This window comes from Protopterus annectens, chromosome 7.part0 (assembly GCF_019279795.1).
Source record: "Protopterus annectens isolate FY-2018-M chromosome 7.part0, PAN1.0, whole genome shotgun sequence".
In the NCBI taxonomy this organism is placed as follows: domain Eukaryota; kingdom Metazoa; phylum Chordata; order Ceratodontiformes; family Protopteridae; genus Protopterus; species Protopterus annectens.
In genome coordinates, this window is record NC_056739.1 from 1065638817 (window position 1) to 1065659885 (window position 21069).

Here is a 21069-nt window from a genome sequence, read left to right on the forward strand (position 1 = left end):
AGCGAGGAACCAGATCCTACCCCCTGTGTCGAGAGGCCATGAGAGTTTGGGAATGGGCGATCTCCACCAACCGTTTTCTGGTAGCAACGCACATCCCGGGACGATCCAACATATTAGCGGACAAGCTAAGTCAGGTGCTTCTCAGTGGTCTCTGAATCCATCTGTTCAGATCTTCCACAAATGGGGTCAGCCTCGCTGTGATCTTTTTGCTTCTCCTTTAAACACAAAATGCAGCGAGTACTTCGCAATAATTCCCCCCAGATGGGAAACCCACAGAGACACTCTAGTCCATGCTTGGCCTCCCAGGCTCCTTTATGCTTATCCCCCCTTCCACTCATGATGAAATTCATTCAGAAAGCCTGTCGGTTGGGGAGCAAAGTTATCCTCATAGCCCCATTCTGGCCTCAGCAGATCTGGTTCCCATTTCTGCGGTCTCACAGTGTGGCTCCTCCGTGGATTCTGGATCCCAGTCCAGAACTGATCTGTCATCCCGGGGATTGCCCAACCCCGAACCTGGTCAACCTCAAGCTTGCGGCTTGGCTGATCCAGTTCCATTAATGGCTAGGACTCCCGGTATCTCATCTCCCGTTAAGGCCATTCTGGTTGCGGCTCATAAGCCGTCTACCAGAAAACTTTACAACAGTAAATGGAAACGTTTTTCCATTTGGGCCAAAGATAAAGGCTTGGACCCATTTACTGTCCCTATTCCGACCATCCTGGACTTCCTCTCATTGATCTTTCGACAGGGAGCAAGCGCTTCTACGGTTAAGGTGCAATTGGCAGCCATCTCCCATTTTCATGTGGGTGATGGCATAGGTTCCTTAGCATCTACAAAGTTGTGCAAAACCTTCTTACGAGGCATCTTCCTTTTAAATCCACAGATAAAGTCTGTGATTCCCCCATGGGATCTCACTCTAGTCTTGCAAGCCTTGATGAGTCCACCTTTCGAACCTGCGGCCTCAATTCCGTTGAAGTTCTTGTCATGGAAAACAGCCTTCTTAGTGGCTATTACTTCAGCCAAAAGGGTTTCAGAATTACAAGCCTTGTGTATGAAACCTCCTTACCTTATCTTTCACAAAGATAGAGTGTCCCTCAGGACTAACCCGTCTTTCTTGCCTAAGGTTGCTTCAGAAGCAAATATAAATCAATCGATAAAGCTACCAGTGTTTTTTCCAACATTTCAGAGCAAGGGAGAATACACATTACACAAATTGGATGTACACAGACAGCTGCGTTTCTACTTGCATAGGACTAGAGAGTTTCGCAAGTCGGACCAGTTGTTTGTCTCGTATGCAAAATCAGCCATGGGTAAAGCCATTTCCAAAGTCACTGTAGCAAATTGGATCCGTCAGTGTATTATTCAGGGGTATATATCGTCTGGCAAACCAGCCCCAGTTAGTATCCGTGCTCATTCTACAAGATCTGTAGCCACCTCAACAGCCTTCTGGTCTAGGGTTCCAGTGGACGACATATGTTCAGCAGCTACTTGGTCCTCTTCTCATACGTTCATTTCTCATTATAAATTAGATGTGATTTCGAAAAGTAGGGCTTCTTTTGGCTTCGCGGTGCTTCGGAATATCCTTCCGTAAGGACCACCCAGGTTCTTATAAGGTAGCTGGGGACTCTGTCCCACAGGTTGCAGAGCAAATGAAGTAACTACTTCAGATAAAGAAGTTATGTACTCACCATAATGTTCCATCTGAGTAGGTACTTCATTTGTCTGCAACCGAACCCCCCTGCCATCCCCCGAACCTTTCGGGATTTTCTGATCACCTTTGCAGTTGATTTTTTTGTGTTACCAGGTTGGTGAGGCAAAAAAAACGATCTGAGGTAATGTGGTTGGTAGCAGGGGATTATGGGTAGAGGGGAGGAGCTAGGAGCTCAGATCTTGGAGCTTGGAAAGCTGCCGGCTCGGATCCGATACCCACAGGTTGCAGACAGATGAAGTACCTACTCAGATGGAACGTTATGGTGAGTACATAACTTCTTTTTATAGTGGACTTTAATTGCAATTTAAGGGGAAAGTGTAAAAAGAAAAGATGTTAAAAAATACAGGAATTAATGAAATGTGGTAAATTAGCTGTGTGGAACAAAAGTCAGTAGACTTGTAGGAGGGCACATGGATCTGAAATTTATTATTTCGTATTATCAGAAGACTCGGAGGTAGCAGATGGTGATAATATTTTGACAGGTTTTTCAAACCATTTAACAATATGGCTGGAGGTGATGGAAGAAAGGGAATATATTAAAACAGGAAAGAGAACAAAAAGAGTCAGTGAGAAATTATGGGATGAAATTGGAGAGTTGGAAGTGTTGCAGTTATGAAAGGATCATATAGCCATGAAGGACTTTTGGTGTGAATGGGGGATTGAATTCAACAAAGAAGTATACGAGGTGTTTTCTTCAATGGTTGGATGAAGTAAGAAGGAAAGAGAAAATGAAGTATGGGAAAAAGTGCAGAGTTTAGAGAATAATACATGACAGTATTATGAGATGGAAAAGGAATATATAAAATAAATCAAGAAAACATTAAGACATTGCTGTTCAGGCAGAGGTATTATTTACAAGGGAGAAAGGACGAGATATGTACATATTTGGTTAAAATAGTAAAAGAGAATATTAGTATAATGAGAAAAAATGAACAATATAAAATGAGAGGTAAAAAAGAAACGAGCAAATTGTAAGTTTTGTAGTACAGCATGTGAAAAATATGTATAAGGCTAAAAAGAAGGAAAATATGTGAGAATGGAAAATAAAAAAAAAAAACACAGAAAGAGTTAAGGAAGAATTTGTGAAAGAAATTATTATTAATGAGTTGGATGAAGTACTTAGGAAAATAAATGTCAATTCAGTATCAGGCCCAGATGGTATAGGGTATGTAATGTACAATAAATTAATGTATTGGCAAAGAGAGTATTCTGTAAATGTACTGTGTGAATGCTAGAAGAAATGGTTTGTTTATGAAGAGTTATGTGTTTATGAAGAGTTATGTAGTAGGATATTAAAATTTATATGGAAAAAACATGAAAAGAATGAAAGAAAAAAATTATGAGAATAACAGAGAGAAGAATGGGGGATATTACGAAAGAAAGTGTATATGGTATAAAAGTGAGGGAATTCAAGAATTGTTATTGGTTGTGAGAGAAATTGTGAATGATATAAGTAAAAGAGAGGATGTGAAATGTATGGTAGAAGACATTAGCAAAGCATGTGATATAAAAGGAGATAGTGATTTTGTAGTTTTGACATATGCAGATGATATAGTTGTAGTTACTAAGAAGAAAATGTGGATGAGGTAAGTGTTGGTCTGTCTGTATGGATATTTAAAGTAAACTGGAATGACCTGAATATAAAAGTAAGTAGGTTTATGTGATGTGGTGGAAATTGAGGGTATGTATTTTTTCAATGAATGAAATGCCATCGCTAGGGATACAGCTTGGGAAAAATTATGCAGTTGTGATGCATTTGGAGGGTTTGATAGAAGAAATGCAAGAAAAAATGTCTTCAGTGGAGAACATAAAGGTTAGTAGTCGGGAAAAATGTTTATCTGGCAAATGTTGTACTGATGGAAAAAATATATATGTCAAATGTTTTTATGATTTCAGAAAAGTATGAAAGGGAAATTTTCCAGTTGGTGTTTTTTTTTCATGTGGGCTTCAAGATTGAAAGATTAAACCCAGTGAAAAGAGGTGTTTTGTATATGACTGAGGATGAAGGGGGAATGGCGTTACTAAATCCATTTGTTTATTGTGCTTCTTTAAGTGGGTAAAGGAAGGGAAAGAAAAATTAATAGTGAGAATATTTAAATATAAGCATAGAATGTTCTGAAAGATTATGAGGATGAGAAAAAAATATATATATGAAGAAATTTAAAAAAATCTACAAAAAATACTAACTTGGAAAATAAAAATTGATGATATAGAGAAAGATAGAAGAATGATGTATAATAATGTGATGAAACAATATTATTATGCACATCCATGGGAAATATTAGCAGAACGAGTGATGAAAGCCATTAAAGTAAGGAAAAAGTAGTGTACCAGATAGTTGAGGGTCAGGGTTTCCTACAGAGACTAGTAATAAATAAATTGCTAGTAAGGGGGAATATGCCGTATAAAAAGAAAGTTGAAAGAGTGTGTTCATTTCATGGGGGAAGAAGAGGCAACAGAGCATATTCTAAATGTAAAAAAGTGCTGAAACTCTGGAAAACTATAAAGAAATGTTTTTGAGAATAGTAATGACATAATATAGATATGAATATGATTATATATGGTATATGTGATGAGTAGATAAGAATTTATTTTTTGTAATATGGGTTATTTGTAATGAAATAATGAAATTGTGTTTAATGGGAAATGGATTTTGGCAGATATATATTTCAAAAATTAGATTATGGGTGTAGAAGAAGGAGTGAGGGTCAGGTATGAGAGAATAACACTGAGGATGTTACAAGGGAAGTGATAAATAGTAAAAAAATAAAAATGTGTGTGTATATGTGCCTGTAAATATGTACATTTTTTTAAAATATGTAAATACTGTTGTTTTATGGTGTGTTAAATAAAGGATCCCTACCCTTTTATGTATGTGCCATGGGATCTTTTATGTCCACCTGAACTCTCACCAACTGAGGCAAATGCGTCTTGGTTTAGCATCTCATCTGAATGACAACACACTCAGGAGTGTAGCATCCCACTGAAGTTGCACTGTAGTGTCAGCAATCCACCTCACTGGTGTAGGAATAGAACCCACAATCTTGTACGCCAAAGGTGAATGTGCTACCTGTTGAATGACTGACACTGCCCAGCTGTTAAGTGCAGTGTAAAATAGTGAATACCGAATCAGGTCATGTGTGAAATTCCAGAAAAAAGAACACAACAATAAATGAGTTGCGGTGTGAATAGGGAAACCAAAGAGCTCTTAATGACTTATTTGTAATCATTCAGGGAGGGGGTAATCTGGGTAGTTTGCAATTCATTGCTTTTTGTTCCTTTTTCTTCTTTCTGCTGCCCCCCCACACACAGCTAATAATATTTTTCTTTGTGTAACCAGCTCACTTCTGCCTATTTTCCTTATTCATCATATTGCAGTAGACCAGAATAGTTTGTTTTCATAGTAAAACAGGACTTTATAGTTTACATTTTGTTTTCCTCTGATAATTCATTTTCCCGAAATGTAATTGGAAATAATTTTCATCTCAGAATACTTACATTTATTGGCATAATTTCATAAACTTATATTTGACTTCATCTGGTGTTAGATACTGAATTATGTTTAACAGATATGTATGAATCCTTTAGGGTCCTGTCTGGAGCTGAGCCAGATTTATTTCCTGTATTGTAAAATAGGGCAGAATTATTTTTGTTTTTCTCATAAGGCAAATGAAAATGTTGTGGTAGTCTTGGTTAGACAAACAATAAAATGTTTCATTAAATTACCTTTGCCTCTAGTCACTTTTTTGATTGTTCAACATTCCTGTGTTTTATTCTGCCAGATATAGTCTGCCCTATACTTGCATTAATTGTACAGAATTTGTTTTATCTGTCACATGTGTCCATTCACATTTTGGGGGATTAACAATAAATGGATATATAAGTAAGACAAATCTACTATGCAAGAACATAGTGAACTAAACTTTATTGCAACAGATGTCTCCTAGGTCAAATACTGTTTTACAAAAGTAAATTTTACTGCTGTACTACTGTACCCTGATTAAGAATAAAAATAGCTCATCATTCTCTCATTAAACTCGGTATGTCAGTTCTGATTTCTGCTTGCAGTTCAATTGGTAATGCAGTAATGTGATAGTTTATTGAAACAAACAGTAATATTTTGTATTTTTGCATATATAGATGTGAGAGTAAGCTATTGCTTTACAAGCATTGAAGAAGGACCTTGCTCAGCTCCAAAAGCGAGAAACTTTACTAAAGAAGAATGTTGCTGTGGACCTTTACCAGGAGTAGGATGGGGTGTTCCATGTGAGATTTGCCCCAGAAAGGATGAGGGTATGTCTGAAAGTAAATGGCAAGCAAGTCAGTACTGAACTCATGTGCTATGTCATTTAAAGATAAATGCATTACATAAAATAAGGCATTACTACTGTCACTCCTCAAATAACAGCATTTGCGGGTAATCAGAGGGACGCAGTCCACTTTAAGAGTCAGCAGACTTAAAATATTATCAAGCAGCAAGACCTTGTAATTACTGTATTCATGACTGATATTTTGAGAGTACTTTAATGGGATGCAGTTTTTCTTTCATAATTTTACTGTGGCATTTTACCGAAAGGTGTATTTCATTTATTGCTTTTGAGTTTCACCCAAAAAACCCATATCTGGATATTGTGTGTGTGTGTGTGTGTGTGTGTGTGTGTGTGTGTGTGTGTGTGTGTACACTCAGTGTTATAGTACTGTACTCCTAGAGTAAACATTTTGTTTTAATGAATTTAGTAAACATTGAACCCTTTGTCCATCACTACATTATAAATATTTGTAAGAAAAACAAAACTAAATGATTCTGACTTCAAGAAATGTGCCAGGTGAGAACTTTATCATTGAAATTAATTTCTTCTTCACAGTCTCCCAAACACCTTACAAATATTAAATAGTACCTTGATGATTGGATGGGAGATAGGAAATTCACCCTGGGGATCACATCAGGGTTCAGGGAAGTAAATATTGTGGGAAGAAATATCCAGGGAATTGTTATGGCTAGGCTTGTATAGGCCCTAGGGCCGATAGCCTAGTACCAACCTATGAACCTATGAAGGTATAATCCGTTAGTTTATGAGGGTGCCTCGGCTTACTGAATCATGTATCATTCAATATGCAGATGATACTACCTTAATCTTTGCTGCACAAAACATTCCCACACTCCTGCAAACAACTCAACTAGCATTCTCTGACATTGAAAACTACCTTACCAAAGCCCATCTTATCCTTAATCCAAAGAAAACTCAGCTTATGATTATAACCAGTTCTAACAAAAACACTAACAGTCAATTCACTATCTACTCCACAAATGCTACTCCAATCGCTCCAGTGTCACAGGCTAAGCTATTGGGAATAACCATAGATTCCCACCTAAAATTTGATAGTCATCTCAACTTAACTATTAAAAAAGTACATGCCAAACTGGGATCACTCTACCATTTCTTACCAACAACACAAGATCAGCCATTGCTCACTCTCAACTTCTGTCAACCCTACTCTATGCATCTCCCATTCTGACTAATCTCAACAAAACTGAACTAAGCAAAACGGAAGCCTGCTATAACAGAATTGCCCGCTTTGCTGCAAATTGCTCATATAGAACTCATCACTGTACTGTTTGAGACAGCTCCACTAGCTTGAACTGCCCAACCTTCTAACCAAAAATTAGCTCTGCCTCTGTCATTCTATCTATTACCTTCACAATAAGTGTCCTGCCCTCAAAAACGTAGTGCAACATCACTCAGCCAAAAGGCCTCTTAGATTATCAAGCAAACTACTACTAGAAGTCACCAACAGCTACAATAGCTTTGGAGGCACAAAATATAGTAGTTCAGTGGCTAGAAAATGGAACTCTGTCCCCACTATCATACAAAACACATCGTCCAAAGCCTCCTTTAAAAACCTCATTAGAACATGTCAAGCAAAGTTGGCAGTGCCACGGTTGTTCCCCAGGCTTGTGAAAGCGGATAAGATACACATACTAAACCTAGAGTACTAGAATAGTTTTTACTCTTACTCACAAATACTGGCTAATGTACAGTGTATCTACTGTACCTGTGTACTATGTATGTATTCTGCCTATGTTTCAAATTTCAGCTGTACACCACAAATCTATTAATTACCTTTATTTTTAAATTAATATTTTCTTGTTTGTTCACTCCACTGTAACTGCTGATATGCTGCATACCACTGTAAAAACATGTCTATTGCATTTTGTGTGTATACTGATCATGTCTAAATATCTAATTGTACCTGTAATTTTTCTATATGGAGCTTTTCTCCCTGGGCCTCAGACACCCCCCAGTAAAGAAACGTAAAATAAAATAAATACTTGATGGATTTTTTTTCCTAGTTGCATGGATACTGTCTGAAACAAAAACTTTCTTTTAAGTTTAAGAAATGGACCAGTATAGTTTGGTTTTCATTTTAACACTGCCTTTTCATTTTAGCTAATTTTGTCATTCCACTTGAAAAGCATTCCCTCTGTATAGTCACAATAGTATGAGTGTCTTACATTGATTGTTGGATGACGGACATTGTATCATCAGTCTGAAGATCGATCTGCATGATACAGTATGTAGTAATACTTACTTCATCCCATTCATTCTTGGTATGCATATGGCATGGTTATCATCTTTGGGATTATTCCATACAGTTAGGTTGCAAATGCATTTAGGGGTGCCACCACATATTTTACTAGTAATAATACTATTAATGCTATCAGTATCCTGATGGGCTTGATCAACAGTTATAGCCAAACCATTTATTTATAGGGCAGTCAGAATATACCCAATATACACGTCTGAAAGATTTGGTAGAAGTTGATGCACCTCCTTTTACCCATAGGACCTGAGAGCAGCAGGACTTCAGTAGCTCAGCACCTAAAATCTTTCCAGCCCACCAAATTCCTTCCCTTTAACCACAATCCCATTTCTCTGGCTGGCTGCCATTTTTTCTGTTGATTATGTGGAGGGTATTTCTTATGTGTGTCTCTTAGATTTGTAACTGCTTATCCTGCGGTTGCATTCAGACCTCTTAATTCTTTGATTTTAAAGTTAGAAATGTTCTTGTTTAAATTCCTGACATACTTCTTTCATTATTTGAGCCTGTTGGTTACATTTCCCCTTGTCATTTACTCATTTGTGGGTGCAGCTGTGGCTGAAGTTCTGCTTAGGCAGTGTTGCAGTATTACCTTCTGAATTCATTTTTTATGTAGCTTGTGGAGTTTATTGCTGATTTTTTCCTCACTGCTGCTGACTTCTGACTCCTCTACTGTCACCTCCCATATTATTTTGTCTTATCAATTCCCTGAACTGTGGTGACCCTCTGTTGTGACCTGCACTGGAAGGGTCCCCCTTCTTGGAGCATATGTAGAGTTTGGGGGGTGTCTAGTTTCCACATTTGCAGGTTCTACTTAGCACAAGCGTCCGTGTTTTGAAGATAGGACCAGGCCAGGGGAGGAGTCTTCACACTACAGTTTGCATGGGGGGTTTCTGTTTAAATCCCCCTCACACTGACATGCAGATCTGATATCGTCAGGTAGGTATGCAGTGACACTACAAGGGCAACACCCCCACATGAGTGGTCACATGTCCCTCTATGCTTGCTTCCCTAGAGCAGCACAGTCTCTGCTCTGGTCGTAGGATCACCACTGATATTTGCACACCTCCTGTACTTCCCTCACCCACTGTCCTGTAAGAGGCAAACTAGCTAGTGCCTCTGTCTTGGTGAACCATCTAAGCCAATATTGTCATTTCCATCTGGTCTCAACTTATGTGTTATTGGATCCAGCTCAGGTTCAATGCTGGCTATCTCAGAATCTTCAGACCAAGAGCTCTGCCTCCTCTGCCCACAATACCCTGCTCTAACAATCTGTCCTAGGATCTCATTTGCCATCATTGTATGAGGATCATGGTGTAAAGTCATGGCAGTGGTGCAGCTGTAGCATTGTTGCCTCACAGCAAGAGGTTCTCTGGTTCTATTCTCGGCTGGAGTGGCTTCTGTGTGGAGTCTGCATGTCCTCCCTGTGTTCATGTGGGTTACCTCCCACATTTCAAAGACATGCGTATGGAGAGTTTCTCCCTGGACCTCTGCTGAAAATTGGCTTTGTTCCAAGTCGGATGTTCTCAGTAAACAAATGTTAAATAAATAAAAATAAATACAAAGCAACGTTGAATTGTATCCTTTTTATCATAGCACTTAAAAACGTTTTGTCTCTTCCCTCAACCCTGATAGGTAGTTTGCTATATTAGGTTAGAAGTATTATTTTTTTGGATAGTGTTTGTGTTAGTTTTCTTAGTGTTTTTTTTCTATTTTTTCTTTACTCGGGTGTATTTGTCTTTATTCTCCTAACTATTTATGGTAAAAAAGGGGAAAAAAAGTTGTTGTTTTATCTTCAGTGCTATTGGGTAGTTAAGAGCTCTCTATCTTGTCAGAGTGTATTTAGGATTCTTAGGGATGTGTGTGTGTATATATATATATATATATATATATATATATATATATATATATATATATATATATGGGTCTACTTCATTTCACTGAAAACACACTTCACTGAAACCCATTTCGCTGAAAGCTCATTTCACTGAAAATCAGTTGCCTGAGCACAATTCACTGAAAACTCACTTCACTGAAAACTCATTTGATTAAAACTCATTTTGTTGAAAGGTATATGCCTGTTCTCCACTGTAGTGCGATCCTGGAGTTAGTATATATAGTGGGGGTGTGTGGGGACACAGCCCTCCCATATTGGGGGTGTGTGGGGGACATAGCCTCCTACATAGTTTGGTTATATATTATCTTCTGGAAAGAGTTATTCATTCAACTTTTCATTATCCATGTTTATGGTTTCCAAAGTTTAAACCCACCAATGTGGGCGGCTGTGCCCCCCACACCCCTCTTACTATATATACTAACTCCAGGATTGCACTACAGTGGGGAACAGGGCATATACCTTTCAACGAAATGTGTTTCAGTCAAATGAGTTTTCATTGAAATAAGCTTTCAGTGAATTGTCCTCAGGCAACTGATTTTCAGTGAAATGAGCTTTCAATGAAATGAGTTTCAGTGGTGTGTTTTCAGTAAAACAAAATAGACCCATATGTATATAGGTACATGTACATGTGTCTGTATGTGTGTGTGTGTGTGTGTGTGTGTGTGTGTGTGTGTGTGTGTGTGTGTGTGCATGCATATTTCTAACTCTCGTGTTAGCAGGGATAAGACTCCTGCAGAGGCTCTTAAGTTCTGTAAGCCTTCTTGAGGGGCACATTTTTGTTACATCCACCTGTTTGAAATCTGATGCCTCCTTGGGATCGTCCTATAATGCTGCAAGTTCTTGCTAGACCTTTAGTTGAACCTTCAGCCACAGTATCCTTGAAATTATTATGGAAAACTGTTTTTGGTGGCTGTCAATTCAGCCAGAAGAGTGTCTGAACTTCAGGCATTATGTTCTGTACCTCCTTACTTGATTTTTCATAAAGATAGAATTACTTAAAGGACTAAACTCTTCCTTTCTGCCCAAGGTCATGTCAGAGTCCACTTTGAACCAGCCCATTCACTTACCAGTGTTATTTCCAAATTGCATTAACAAGGGGGAATATTTGCTTCATTGCTTGGGTGTTCATAGACAGGTCTGATTCTATTTGGACAGAACCAAAAGTTTCAAGAAATATTTTTGCATCCTTTTCAAAGTCAAGGTTTGGTAATCCTGTTTCCAAAGTGACCCTATCCAAATTTCCTTTATGTACTCCTTGAAAGGAATGTCTGTACCTGCAAAATCTAGAGTGGTGGCTACTTTGACTACTTTTTTCTCGCAGGCGTCTTTTGAGGATATTTTTGCTGTAGCTGTCTGGTCTAATACTCATACCTGTGTGTCCCATTACATACTGGATATACAGTCTAGGTCTAGAGCTTCATTTGCTTCCACCATTTTGCAGAATGTTCTCTCCTAGAGCCTCCCTGGAGTGTTTTTTCTGGGTTCTCTGTCCCACAGGTTGAGACCAGGAATTAAAGTCAACATTGGATACAAGTTGTCTTCTTACATTTGTCTCAACCTTCCCTCCCTTCATGCCCCCTCCAAACTGACACTATTTACAAAATGTTCCTAATTGGCCTTGTGGTCTGGCCTTGAAGACTACATAAAAGGGTCCATTCCTGTTCCCTCTCTTCCCTTCTTATAGACTCATCATTCTGTTTTGTTTTGTCATTTTCCAGGGTATTGCCATGGCTCAAAGTCAGTCTCAGAAGAGAATGTTAGAGCAGGGTATTATGGGTAGAGGAAGGGGATCTCTTGAACTGAAGATTCTGAGATGGCTGTCATTAGATCCAACAATCCACAGGTTGGGACAGATAGAAGAAGACAACATGGGTCTATCATTTTGATAACTATATAACTTTCATTTTTTCCTCCCTTTATAAGTAATCACCTACTAATTGCTATCTACCAGCACTGTTCCCTATTTTTAGTTTGCATTTTGTTTTTTTTCAATTGACAGGTGTTTCTGCTTACTCTTTTTTTGCAGCAGCTGTGTCAGTATTTTTATTTATTTTTGTTTTAGAAATATCTTTATTTAACCTGAGGGCATCTTGGGTGTGTGGCTATTCAGTTCCTTGCGGGACATTTTATGCCATACCCCTGTTACTCCCCTCTTTGGTCTCTTTGTGGTACATCCAAGGGGCAGAAGTGTAATGGGGTTGTAGGGCTTATCACCCCACCTGTGCAACAGCTCTTTCTTGGCCCTACCTTCTTTCCCCCTTTGACATAATCTTCCTAGTTTGACATCCCCAGCCTCCACCAGGGATCATCATAGGAGACAACCATGGAACTGCCGATCTCTCCTGCTCTTTCTCATACCTAAGCTGCTAATCAAACCCAGATCACCTGAGCTGTAGTCAGGGCTTTATCTGTCTATTTATACCACTGGTATGGCACAATAATTATGTTAGAACTGTTTTAGTCTTTGATTTCCATTTTCTAATTATTGTTTTTTTGCAGCCAACAGCATTGAACTTAGTAGAGCCATACTGTATGGAGGTAATTCAGTTTCTTTATCCCAGCTGAAAAGAAACATTTTCTCAGTTATAATAATTTGCTTCCCCCAACATTTCTAACAAAGTACCCTGTAGGGAATCTGTAAAATCTACCAACTTGTTACGTTCTCAGAAAACATGTTGTCAAGTACCCTTGCCTTTCCCGGCACACCTCCAGCAATTGGTATCTACCTGTGCAAACTTCTCTGAGGTCAACTTGGGGTATAAAATTACCTATTAAACACTTCCATATTAAAATATTAAACCTTTTAGCTTTTTTACATACTTGGGGAGCCATGCAAATATCCTCACATTGTTTATTTGTATATTGCCTTTCCATTCTGGTTTTCGAGTCTTCTCTAGCTTCATCTGATTCATTCTTATAGTTAAAAATGAATTATTTTATATGCCCTATTAATTATCCCTTTTAAAAATCAGCTTCCATCATAGACTCAACAATAAACTCAGAACTGTTCTTTCATTTTACACTCCCATTTCCCCTTTCTCTTTCTGTTTGCCTGTACTCTGTTATAAATCCCTGGTAGAGAAGGCAGTCACCGTCCCACGCTCCGTACTTCTGCTTGGTCTTATCCAACTTTGTGACTTTCCCCTCTCAAGTTATTTGCTCCCAAAACCTTGGTTTCTTTGCTATTTTTTTTCCACTAAATTCCAGTTTCCTCTTGCCTGTTTTGTGTGCACCTACTTGCAGTCACCCATATTAGTAAAATCTGTTTTCTCCATTCCATTGTTAGCTTAATTCTCAAAGTATTTTCTGCTACTTTGTAAATATATTATTCTGTAGGTTGTTATTGTTCTTACTTAGATCTGTGGGGACCAACAACTCATCCCACTTAACTCTTGCCCGCCTTCTCACCCAAATAAATTCCTTCAGTTCTTTATTATTATGGTCCATTGCTTCTCCTCTGGTTGATAAAAATATGCCTAACCTGTATATAATATATCTCACATTTTATCTTAGTTATTATTGGAGCATGGTCTGAAATAGTTATTGGATGTGTGCCAAACTTTCGATTAAGTACTCAGGCTCCTGTGAAATATAATTTCTGTCCAGCCTAACCCACTTATTGTACCTTGGGGAATATATGTAATTTCTGTCTGGGTTTCTGCTAGTAATTTTCCATTCTAAATATTCTAGGTCCTAGTCTATTAAAGTTTATTTTGCTAATTTTGGCTGTGTTTTTTTTTTTTCTGGTATATTCCATCCATCGTTTGACACCTCAAAGCACATTTGGGTTGTTCTTGGATTTAGATTGTGCATTGCCATGCTTATTTTTTTATAACCTTTTGCTTGTCAAATTCAAGAAATGACATTCCTCTGATGAGGTCTGCTCTTGGTTTAGGGAGCTTTGCTGCACAACTAATTCTTCACATTAGGCACTAACACAGCCAACCATAACCCCTTGCCTAACAGTTCGGATCTTCCTCAGAGTTCAGTACAAGGCACCCTATGGTTCTGTCTCTTTATGAATGATCTCCCTTGGGATCTATCCAGCCTTGATATCTTACTTTATGCTAATTATATTGTCATCACCATAGCAGTTGTGTCTCAGATTGAAATTACTGATCCATTTCAGAACAACTTTAGGTTTTTCTGGAAATGGTTATCTACTAGTAAGCTTTCATTAAATATTAAAAAATGCACAACTGTCTTATATTTGGAATAAAAGAATGTATTTTTTTATTTTTTTAAACAATAAACATCTTTATTAAATTATCACTTATGACATAGGCAATCTTACATTTGTATAAATGAAAACAAACCATACTGACTGACATAATTTCAGTTGCAAACATTATACATTACAAACCATGATGACACAATTGTAATTGCAAACATTATACATCACTTATATTCTCTCAAATCATTGTCAGTCAGACATTACATAGCTCATTCAAATCCTGACTTCTTTTAAACCTCATTTGTATTGTTCCCACAGTTTCCATTTTTCCTATGTAATTTGCTCCTACCCTTTTCTAAAGGTCCCATTTCCAGTTGCTTTATCTCTGTTACTATATTCACTTCTTCTACTAAAGTTGGTTTAAACTTTGATTTCCATTTTCTAGTAATTGCTTTTTTGGCAGCCACCATAATTAGACTCAGCAAGACCTTTCTATGTGTAGGCAATTCCCATTCTATATCATAGCTGAAGAAAATAATTTCATTGTTACACCAATTTGCTCACCCAGGATCTCTGACAGAGTAGTCTGCAGGGAATCTTTAAAGCCTGACAACCAACTCATTACATTCCTAGAAAATATTTTCTCAGTTACCTCTTTCTTACCCATCACACCTCCAACATTTGCTGTCTACTTGAGGAAATATTCTTTGAAGTCTACTTGGGGTATAAAAATACCTATATAAACACTTCTTAGCAAATATCCTAAATCTTCTAAACGTTGTTGCACATCTGGGAGATGTACATATATCCCATATTGTTTCTTTGTGAATTCCTTATCTAATCTTTCTTCCAAATCCTTTGTAACCTCCTCTGATCGATTCTTATAGTTATCATACAATAATTTATATAGTGGCAGCTTCTGTCCTAGATTCTACTGAAAAATCTACTAGTGCTTGTCTTTCGTTTAGGACCCTCTATTTCTTTCTCTTTGCCTATAATCTGATATCAGTCCTCGATAGGGAAGGCAATCTCTAACCTGCAGTCCAAATAAATTCTTGGTATCTTCTGATGCTATTACCTTTCCCTTTCTAGTTGTTTACTCCCAATACCTTGATTCCTTTGCCATTTTTCTCCAATAAATTCCAACTTCCGGTTGCCTATTGTCTGTATCCCTAATTGCAATCATCCCTATCGGCAGAATCTCCTTTCTCCATTCCAGTGTTGGCTTAGTTTTTAGAATACTTTCTGCTACTTTATGACTATAATATTCTGTATGATTATCATTATTCACCTTAAAGATCTGCATCCAAAATCCCAGTCTCTCCTTGTTTATTGAGCTTCCTCCCATTTCATTGTCATCAGTTTCCACTTTAACTTATAGTTTTCTGCTTGTGCTATGTACAAGAGCCTTAACTGTGTTGCTCTGAAATACCTCTTCAAATTGGGTAATCCCAATCCACCTTGTCCTATTGGAAGAATCAGCTTACCCCACTTGACTCTTGCCATCTTTCCCTCCCAGACAAACTCATTTAGCTCTTTATTAATTGTTATCCACAACTTCTCCTCTGGTGGATAAAAATATGCCTGACCTGTGTATAAGACTAAAGGAACTAAACAGATTTTGACTGCTTGTATCTTACTATCCATATGCATATAATAAAGCTTCAATTTTCTCAATTTTTGCATTATCTTTTATTTAGTCTCGTCCCACTTATCCTTAGCTGCCACACTGGAATCGTTTTTAATCCATACTCCTAAATACTTCATTTTATCATCTTCCCATAAATATGGATATTGCTGAACCAATTCATGTGTGGGTACATAATGTACCGATATTGCTTTTATTTTAGCTTCGTTAATTTTGCCTCCTGAAAAGATCTGAAACTGTCTCAAAATGTTCCACAACACTATAATGTCTCTTTCTGGTTTTGTCAGGTATAAAATAATAACATCAGAAATAGAGCCAGCTTTTCTTGACAACCATACCAGTTATATTCTTGAATTTCTGAGTCCCTTATTTTTTGCCATTTGTTATAAATATAATGCAAATAACAAAGGAGAGAGAGACACCCCTGCCTGGTTCCTCTGCTCAAGCAGAAATTACCAGAGAGGACCCCATCCACTTCAGTTTTCGCCTCCAATCTGTCATATATCCTCCTAATCAACCTTATAATTTTATCAGGGAATGCAAATACTGCCATTGCCCTGCTCATAAAGTTCCAGCTTATTCTGTCAAATGTTTTCTCTTCATCAAGACCCACCAACAACAGTGGTATTTTATTACATTCCGCTTCCCTCTGGATCATCAGTGTTTTGTTAATGTTGTCAAATGTTTGCTTCCCCTCCACAAAACTGCATTGATCCATATCTATCAATTTTGACATCACTTTTGCCATTCTAAACATAAACACTTTATAATCATGGTTTAGTATTGAAATGGGCCTGTATGAAGCTGGATCTCTTTAGGTATTACAGCTACAACCTTTTTCTTGCAGGATGTTGGTATTTATCCTCCTCTTCTTAAAATACTGTTAAACAAAACTTCCCATATCTTTATCATTTTTTACTCCTACCATCCAAACATCCACAGGAATACCATCTATTCCTTGGGACTTTCCTGTAGATTGGTTATGCATCACCATTTTTATCTCATCTCCTCCTATCCTAATTGTTAGTAATTGAGCCTCATCTACCTCTAACCTTGGCATATTTATTCCTTCCATAAACATTTGCCTTTGTACCTTTTCTTGATTTCCATATTTCTCTGCATTATACAGACTTTCATAGACTTTCTGGAATATTTCTAATACTTGTACAAGTTTCTTTTTTTATCATTTCCCTAAGCTTGGCGACATCCCTTTTTACTTTCTGTTGCCTGAGGCATTGTGCTAAAAGTTTTTGTGTTCTACAGTATTATCAGAAACAGTTGCTTAACTGCAATCTTTCTAAACTCATGCTTATTATTGAGATAACCCCTTATTTTATGTTTAACATTCTGTGGTTGCTCCTCTTCTTGTTCTGTGGGATTGCCTATTTTGCAATACTTTTAACATTTGTCAGTCCCTCTAAATAATTCTTGGTACTTCTTAACCATATCTCCCGTTCTTTTATTTTCACTTTATTTTTAAACTCCACTTTAATTTTATCCCACCCCTAGCTATATTTTCGGAAGAAATTTCTATCTTCTCTAATAGCTCCTGAATCATTTCCACTACCCATTCCTTAAATTCCTCTTTTCAACAGATAGGTGGGAAGTGCCATTGTCTCATTTTTATTTCATTAGCCAGTGTTTTTATTTTAGTTATTATTGGCACATGATCTGAAATAGTTATTGGATGCATGTCAAGACCTTCAATTAAATGCACATGTTCCTGTGAAATGTTAATTCTGTCTAGCCTAGCCCAGTTTTTGTATCTTGGGGAATAATATGTAAATTCACTCCAAACTCCTGTTACTGAATTCACATCGTCTGTGCCAAATATTTTCATAAATGTATAAACAGTAATAAAAATAAAAAAGCGAGCCACCAAGGCAGTATTTGCGTGAAACACTAATTTATTTAACATTAAACACTGTCAAAGTAAAACCAACTAAGCACTTTCACCAGGAAACATGAATTGGCTTCATCAGAGTCACTCAATTATGATGCAACGTCCGTTATATACTCTACTTAAGCAACTACTCATGATTTTGCTTGCATCAATGAAATTACCCTGACTAAACTTAAAGGGATACTTCCCCTGAATATGTAATGTACACAATAACATGCTGTGAACCACAGTAATAACCCCCACCACCACCACACACATCTTCCACTTTCTCTTATTCCCTTCTGTTAGCAAATAGTATCCATAACTGATCAATACTGTGTGTTTGTTAATTTAAACTATGACCACAGTAGCCTGCTGATACAAGGTTATCCTGGTTTTCCACCTGAGAAATTAAGAAAAGACTTACAGTTTCAGAGCAGTCCTTGGTCAATTGTGATTGTTTTTAACACATACTTGTCTTGCTTTGGCTCATTAGCAGCAGTACAAAGAACTGCCTGCTCACACCCTTGTTCTCCCCTCTCCTTCCCTGTTTATTACCTTAAGACAATCCCAGAGTTAATAAATATTACCTGTGGCAGGCACCATTTGTAAAACTACAATCCACTCTGCTACAGGCCCCATGAAGGCTCAGTGTCTCTCCAGTAAGTGTTTTACAACTGTAAATGCCTATTTATGTTGAATTGTATTAGACATTTTACAACTGTATATGTTTATGTTGAATTGTGTTAGACATCTAATATGTTTTATGCTTTATTATTGATGTTACTATGGCATGCACCAAGTTGTTTCTAGTATAATAGTATGTATGGTCTATTTGCATAGCTGCACCTTGTTCACTTATGTTATTCATGTAATTGTGTTGTGTGTAGACAGCTCATACTAGTGTCTAAATTATTTCTATAAGTTTGTGCTGTTACTGGTGGATAGAATCACATAAGAGAACCACGACAGATTGCTGCTCGCTATATTTTTATCTGTGGCTGCATAACTGTCTGGGTTTTTGTTTTCTAATGTTCTTCCAATTGGCTCAGTATCTGCATATACTAAGTAGTGGTTCAGGACATTGTCCTGCATGTGGTAGCTATTTGCTCAGTGTGTTTTTATAATCTTTATAATATATATTTACCATCTCAAAAGTGCTTACTCCTCTCTGTACTCTTCTTTTCTAGACCTAACACCACTCTTAAGTATTCAACTGCAGTACCACCTTTAACATTCCTATAAGAAAAGCGCAGTCCGGGTCTGAACTGTCTGCAAACAGCTACAGTTAACTTTGAGTATGTGTCTACCTGTTTGAGCCAATCTTCATTTTTCCCTGGAGAGCACTGTGATTTGGCTGTAAGCAGCCCCCCCCCCCACCACCACACACATCTTCCACTTTCTCTTATTCCCTTCTGTTAGCAAATAGTATCCATAACTGATCAATACTGTGTGTTTGTTAATTTAAACTATGACCACAGTAGCCTACTGATACAAGGTTATCCTGGTTTTCCACCTGAGAAATTAAGAAAAGACTTACAGTTTCAGAGCAGTCCTTGGTCAATTGTGATTGTTTCTTAACACATACTTGTCTTGCTTTGTGATTGTTTCCAGCCCCTCATACAAGAACTTAACAGGGTCTCTACCCGCTTTGCTCCCCACCCTGCCCCCTATTCCCTCCCGCCCCCAGTGGTCCCACCTTTATTGCACTCAAACCCCTCCCATCTTTCCAATAGCCAACCACAGCGCTAACCCAACACTACCTCCACCATATTCCCTCTACTATCACACCTCCTCAACTGACATGTACAAGCATACCTTTCCTTTGCTCACTGCATGCACTCTCCTTGCATATCTTACATCCTACCAAAGCTCCATCATTCCCCCACTCAACCACTACCACTGTACTACTACTCACACCACCACCCATGTCTCACCCATACTCAGCTTTCCTCCCACCAGCTCAAGAACCATCCCTATGCACCCCCACATATTCTACCAACTATATTACTCAAACATAAAGCATCCCTACAACTTAACATAGTAACCCTCCCACCATACCTATTACCCACAGAGCACAATCATAAAGTTTCCCTTATAAACAAACACATTCAAAAACTGAGAAAACTAATAATCTCATGCATATCAAAACTAGCCCTAAGTGGAGACATCCACCCCAACCCTGGCCCTACCATCTCCAACCTCAATCCTCATAATCAGACTAGAAACCACAACTTCTCCCATATTACAGCCAATAGAAAGACAAGTGACTTCCTTCTACTAAGCCTAAATATTAGAAGTATATCCAACAAAGTCCATGAACTCCATGCCACCATAGACTTATACTCCCCAGATATAGTCATCCTGACAGAAACCTGGCTAAAACCTCACATTACCAGTGAGCAAATACTCCCTACAGGTTACGGCATACTAAGAGTAGACCAGCTAAACAAAAAAGGAGTGGTGTAGCTATAATATTTAAACAGCATCTAAACATCCAGATCTTAAAATCATCAGCTCCACAAATAGGCAATGAAGAAATAATATATACCAACCTCAAAATTAACCAAAACAAAACCATCAACATAATTGGATGCTACTTCCCACCTGGCCAAAATATCCCTCCACTAGAAAACCTCCTCAGCTGGTCTACCCACCATCTCCCCAAGAAACTATCATCTTAGGTGATTTCAATATTGACTGGCAATCCTGTTCTGGCAACAATCCAACCCATCATGTACACCTTCATGGCTTCACCCAACTAGTCCAGTCACCAACAAGGATAAATAAAAACTCCAGCAAGCACACTACCCTGGATTGGATACTAGTCAGTAAGATCCCCAGTCATATATAACAGGCTGCTTATCAGATAGCCTCAGTGATCACTCCCCAACATTCCTACTCAAAAATACCTGTACCAAGCTAAACCTGTCATCTATCGTCAAATACGTAAAAAATAAACTTTAACCCACTCACATTCATCTCATCCCTCAAAGAATGTAACTGGCATGCTCTAAAGTAGCTCAGTCTAGATGGCAGTTGAATTTTTAATACTACCTTCCTGAACATCCTTAATTACCATGCCCCCATAAGATTTTCCAGAACCAAAGCACAACCCTCCCCATGGCTACAGAAAACCACTAAGTCAGAAATGAAAAA

At 37.9% G+C, this 21069-nt stretch overlaps 1 protein-coding gene across 3 annotated transcripts in view; it reads left to right on the plus strand.

Moving 5' to 3' along the window:
• FBN1 (fibrillin 1) overlaps positions 1-21069 on the plus strand; it is a 4097759-nt gene that overhangs the window by 3320779 nt on the left and 755911 nt on the right. For all 3 annotated transcript variants that reach the window (XM_044077620.1, XM_044077621.1, XM_044077622.1), the window contains exon 51: positions 5850-6002. In XM_044077620.1, coding sequence (XP_043933555.1) covers positions 5850-6002 — 153 coding nt within the window. The remainder of the gene's footprint in view (positions 1-5849; positions 6003-21069) is intronic.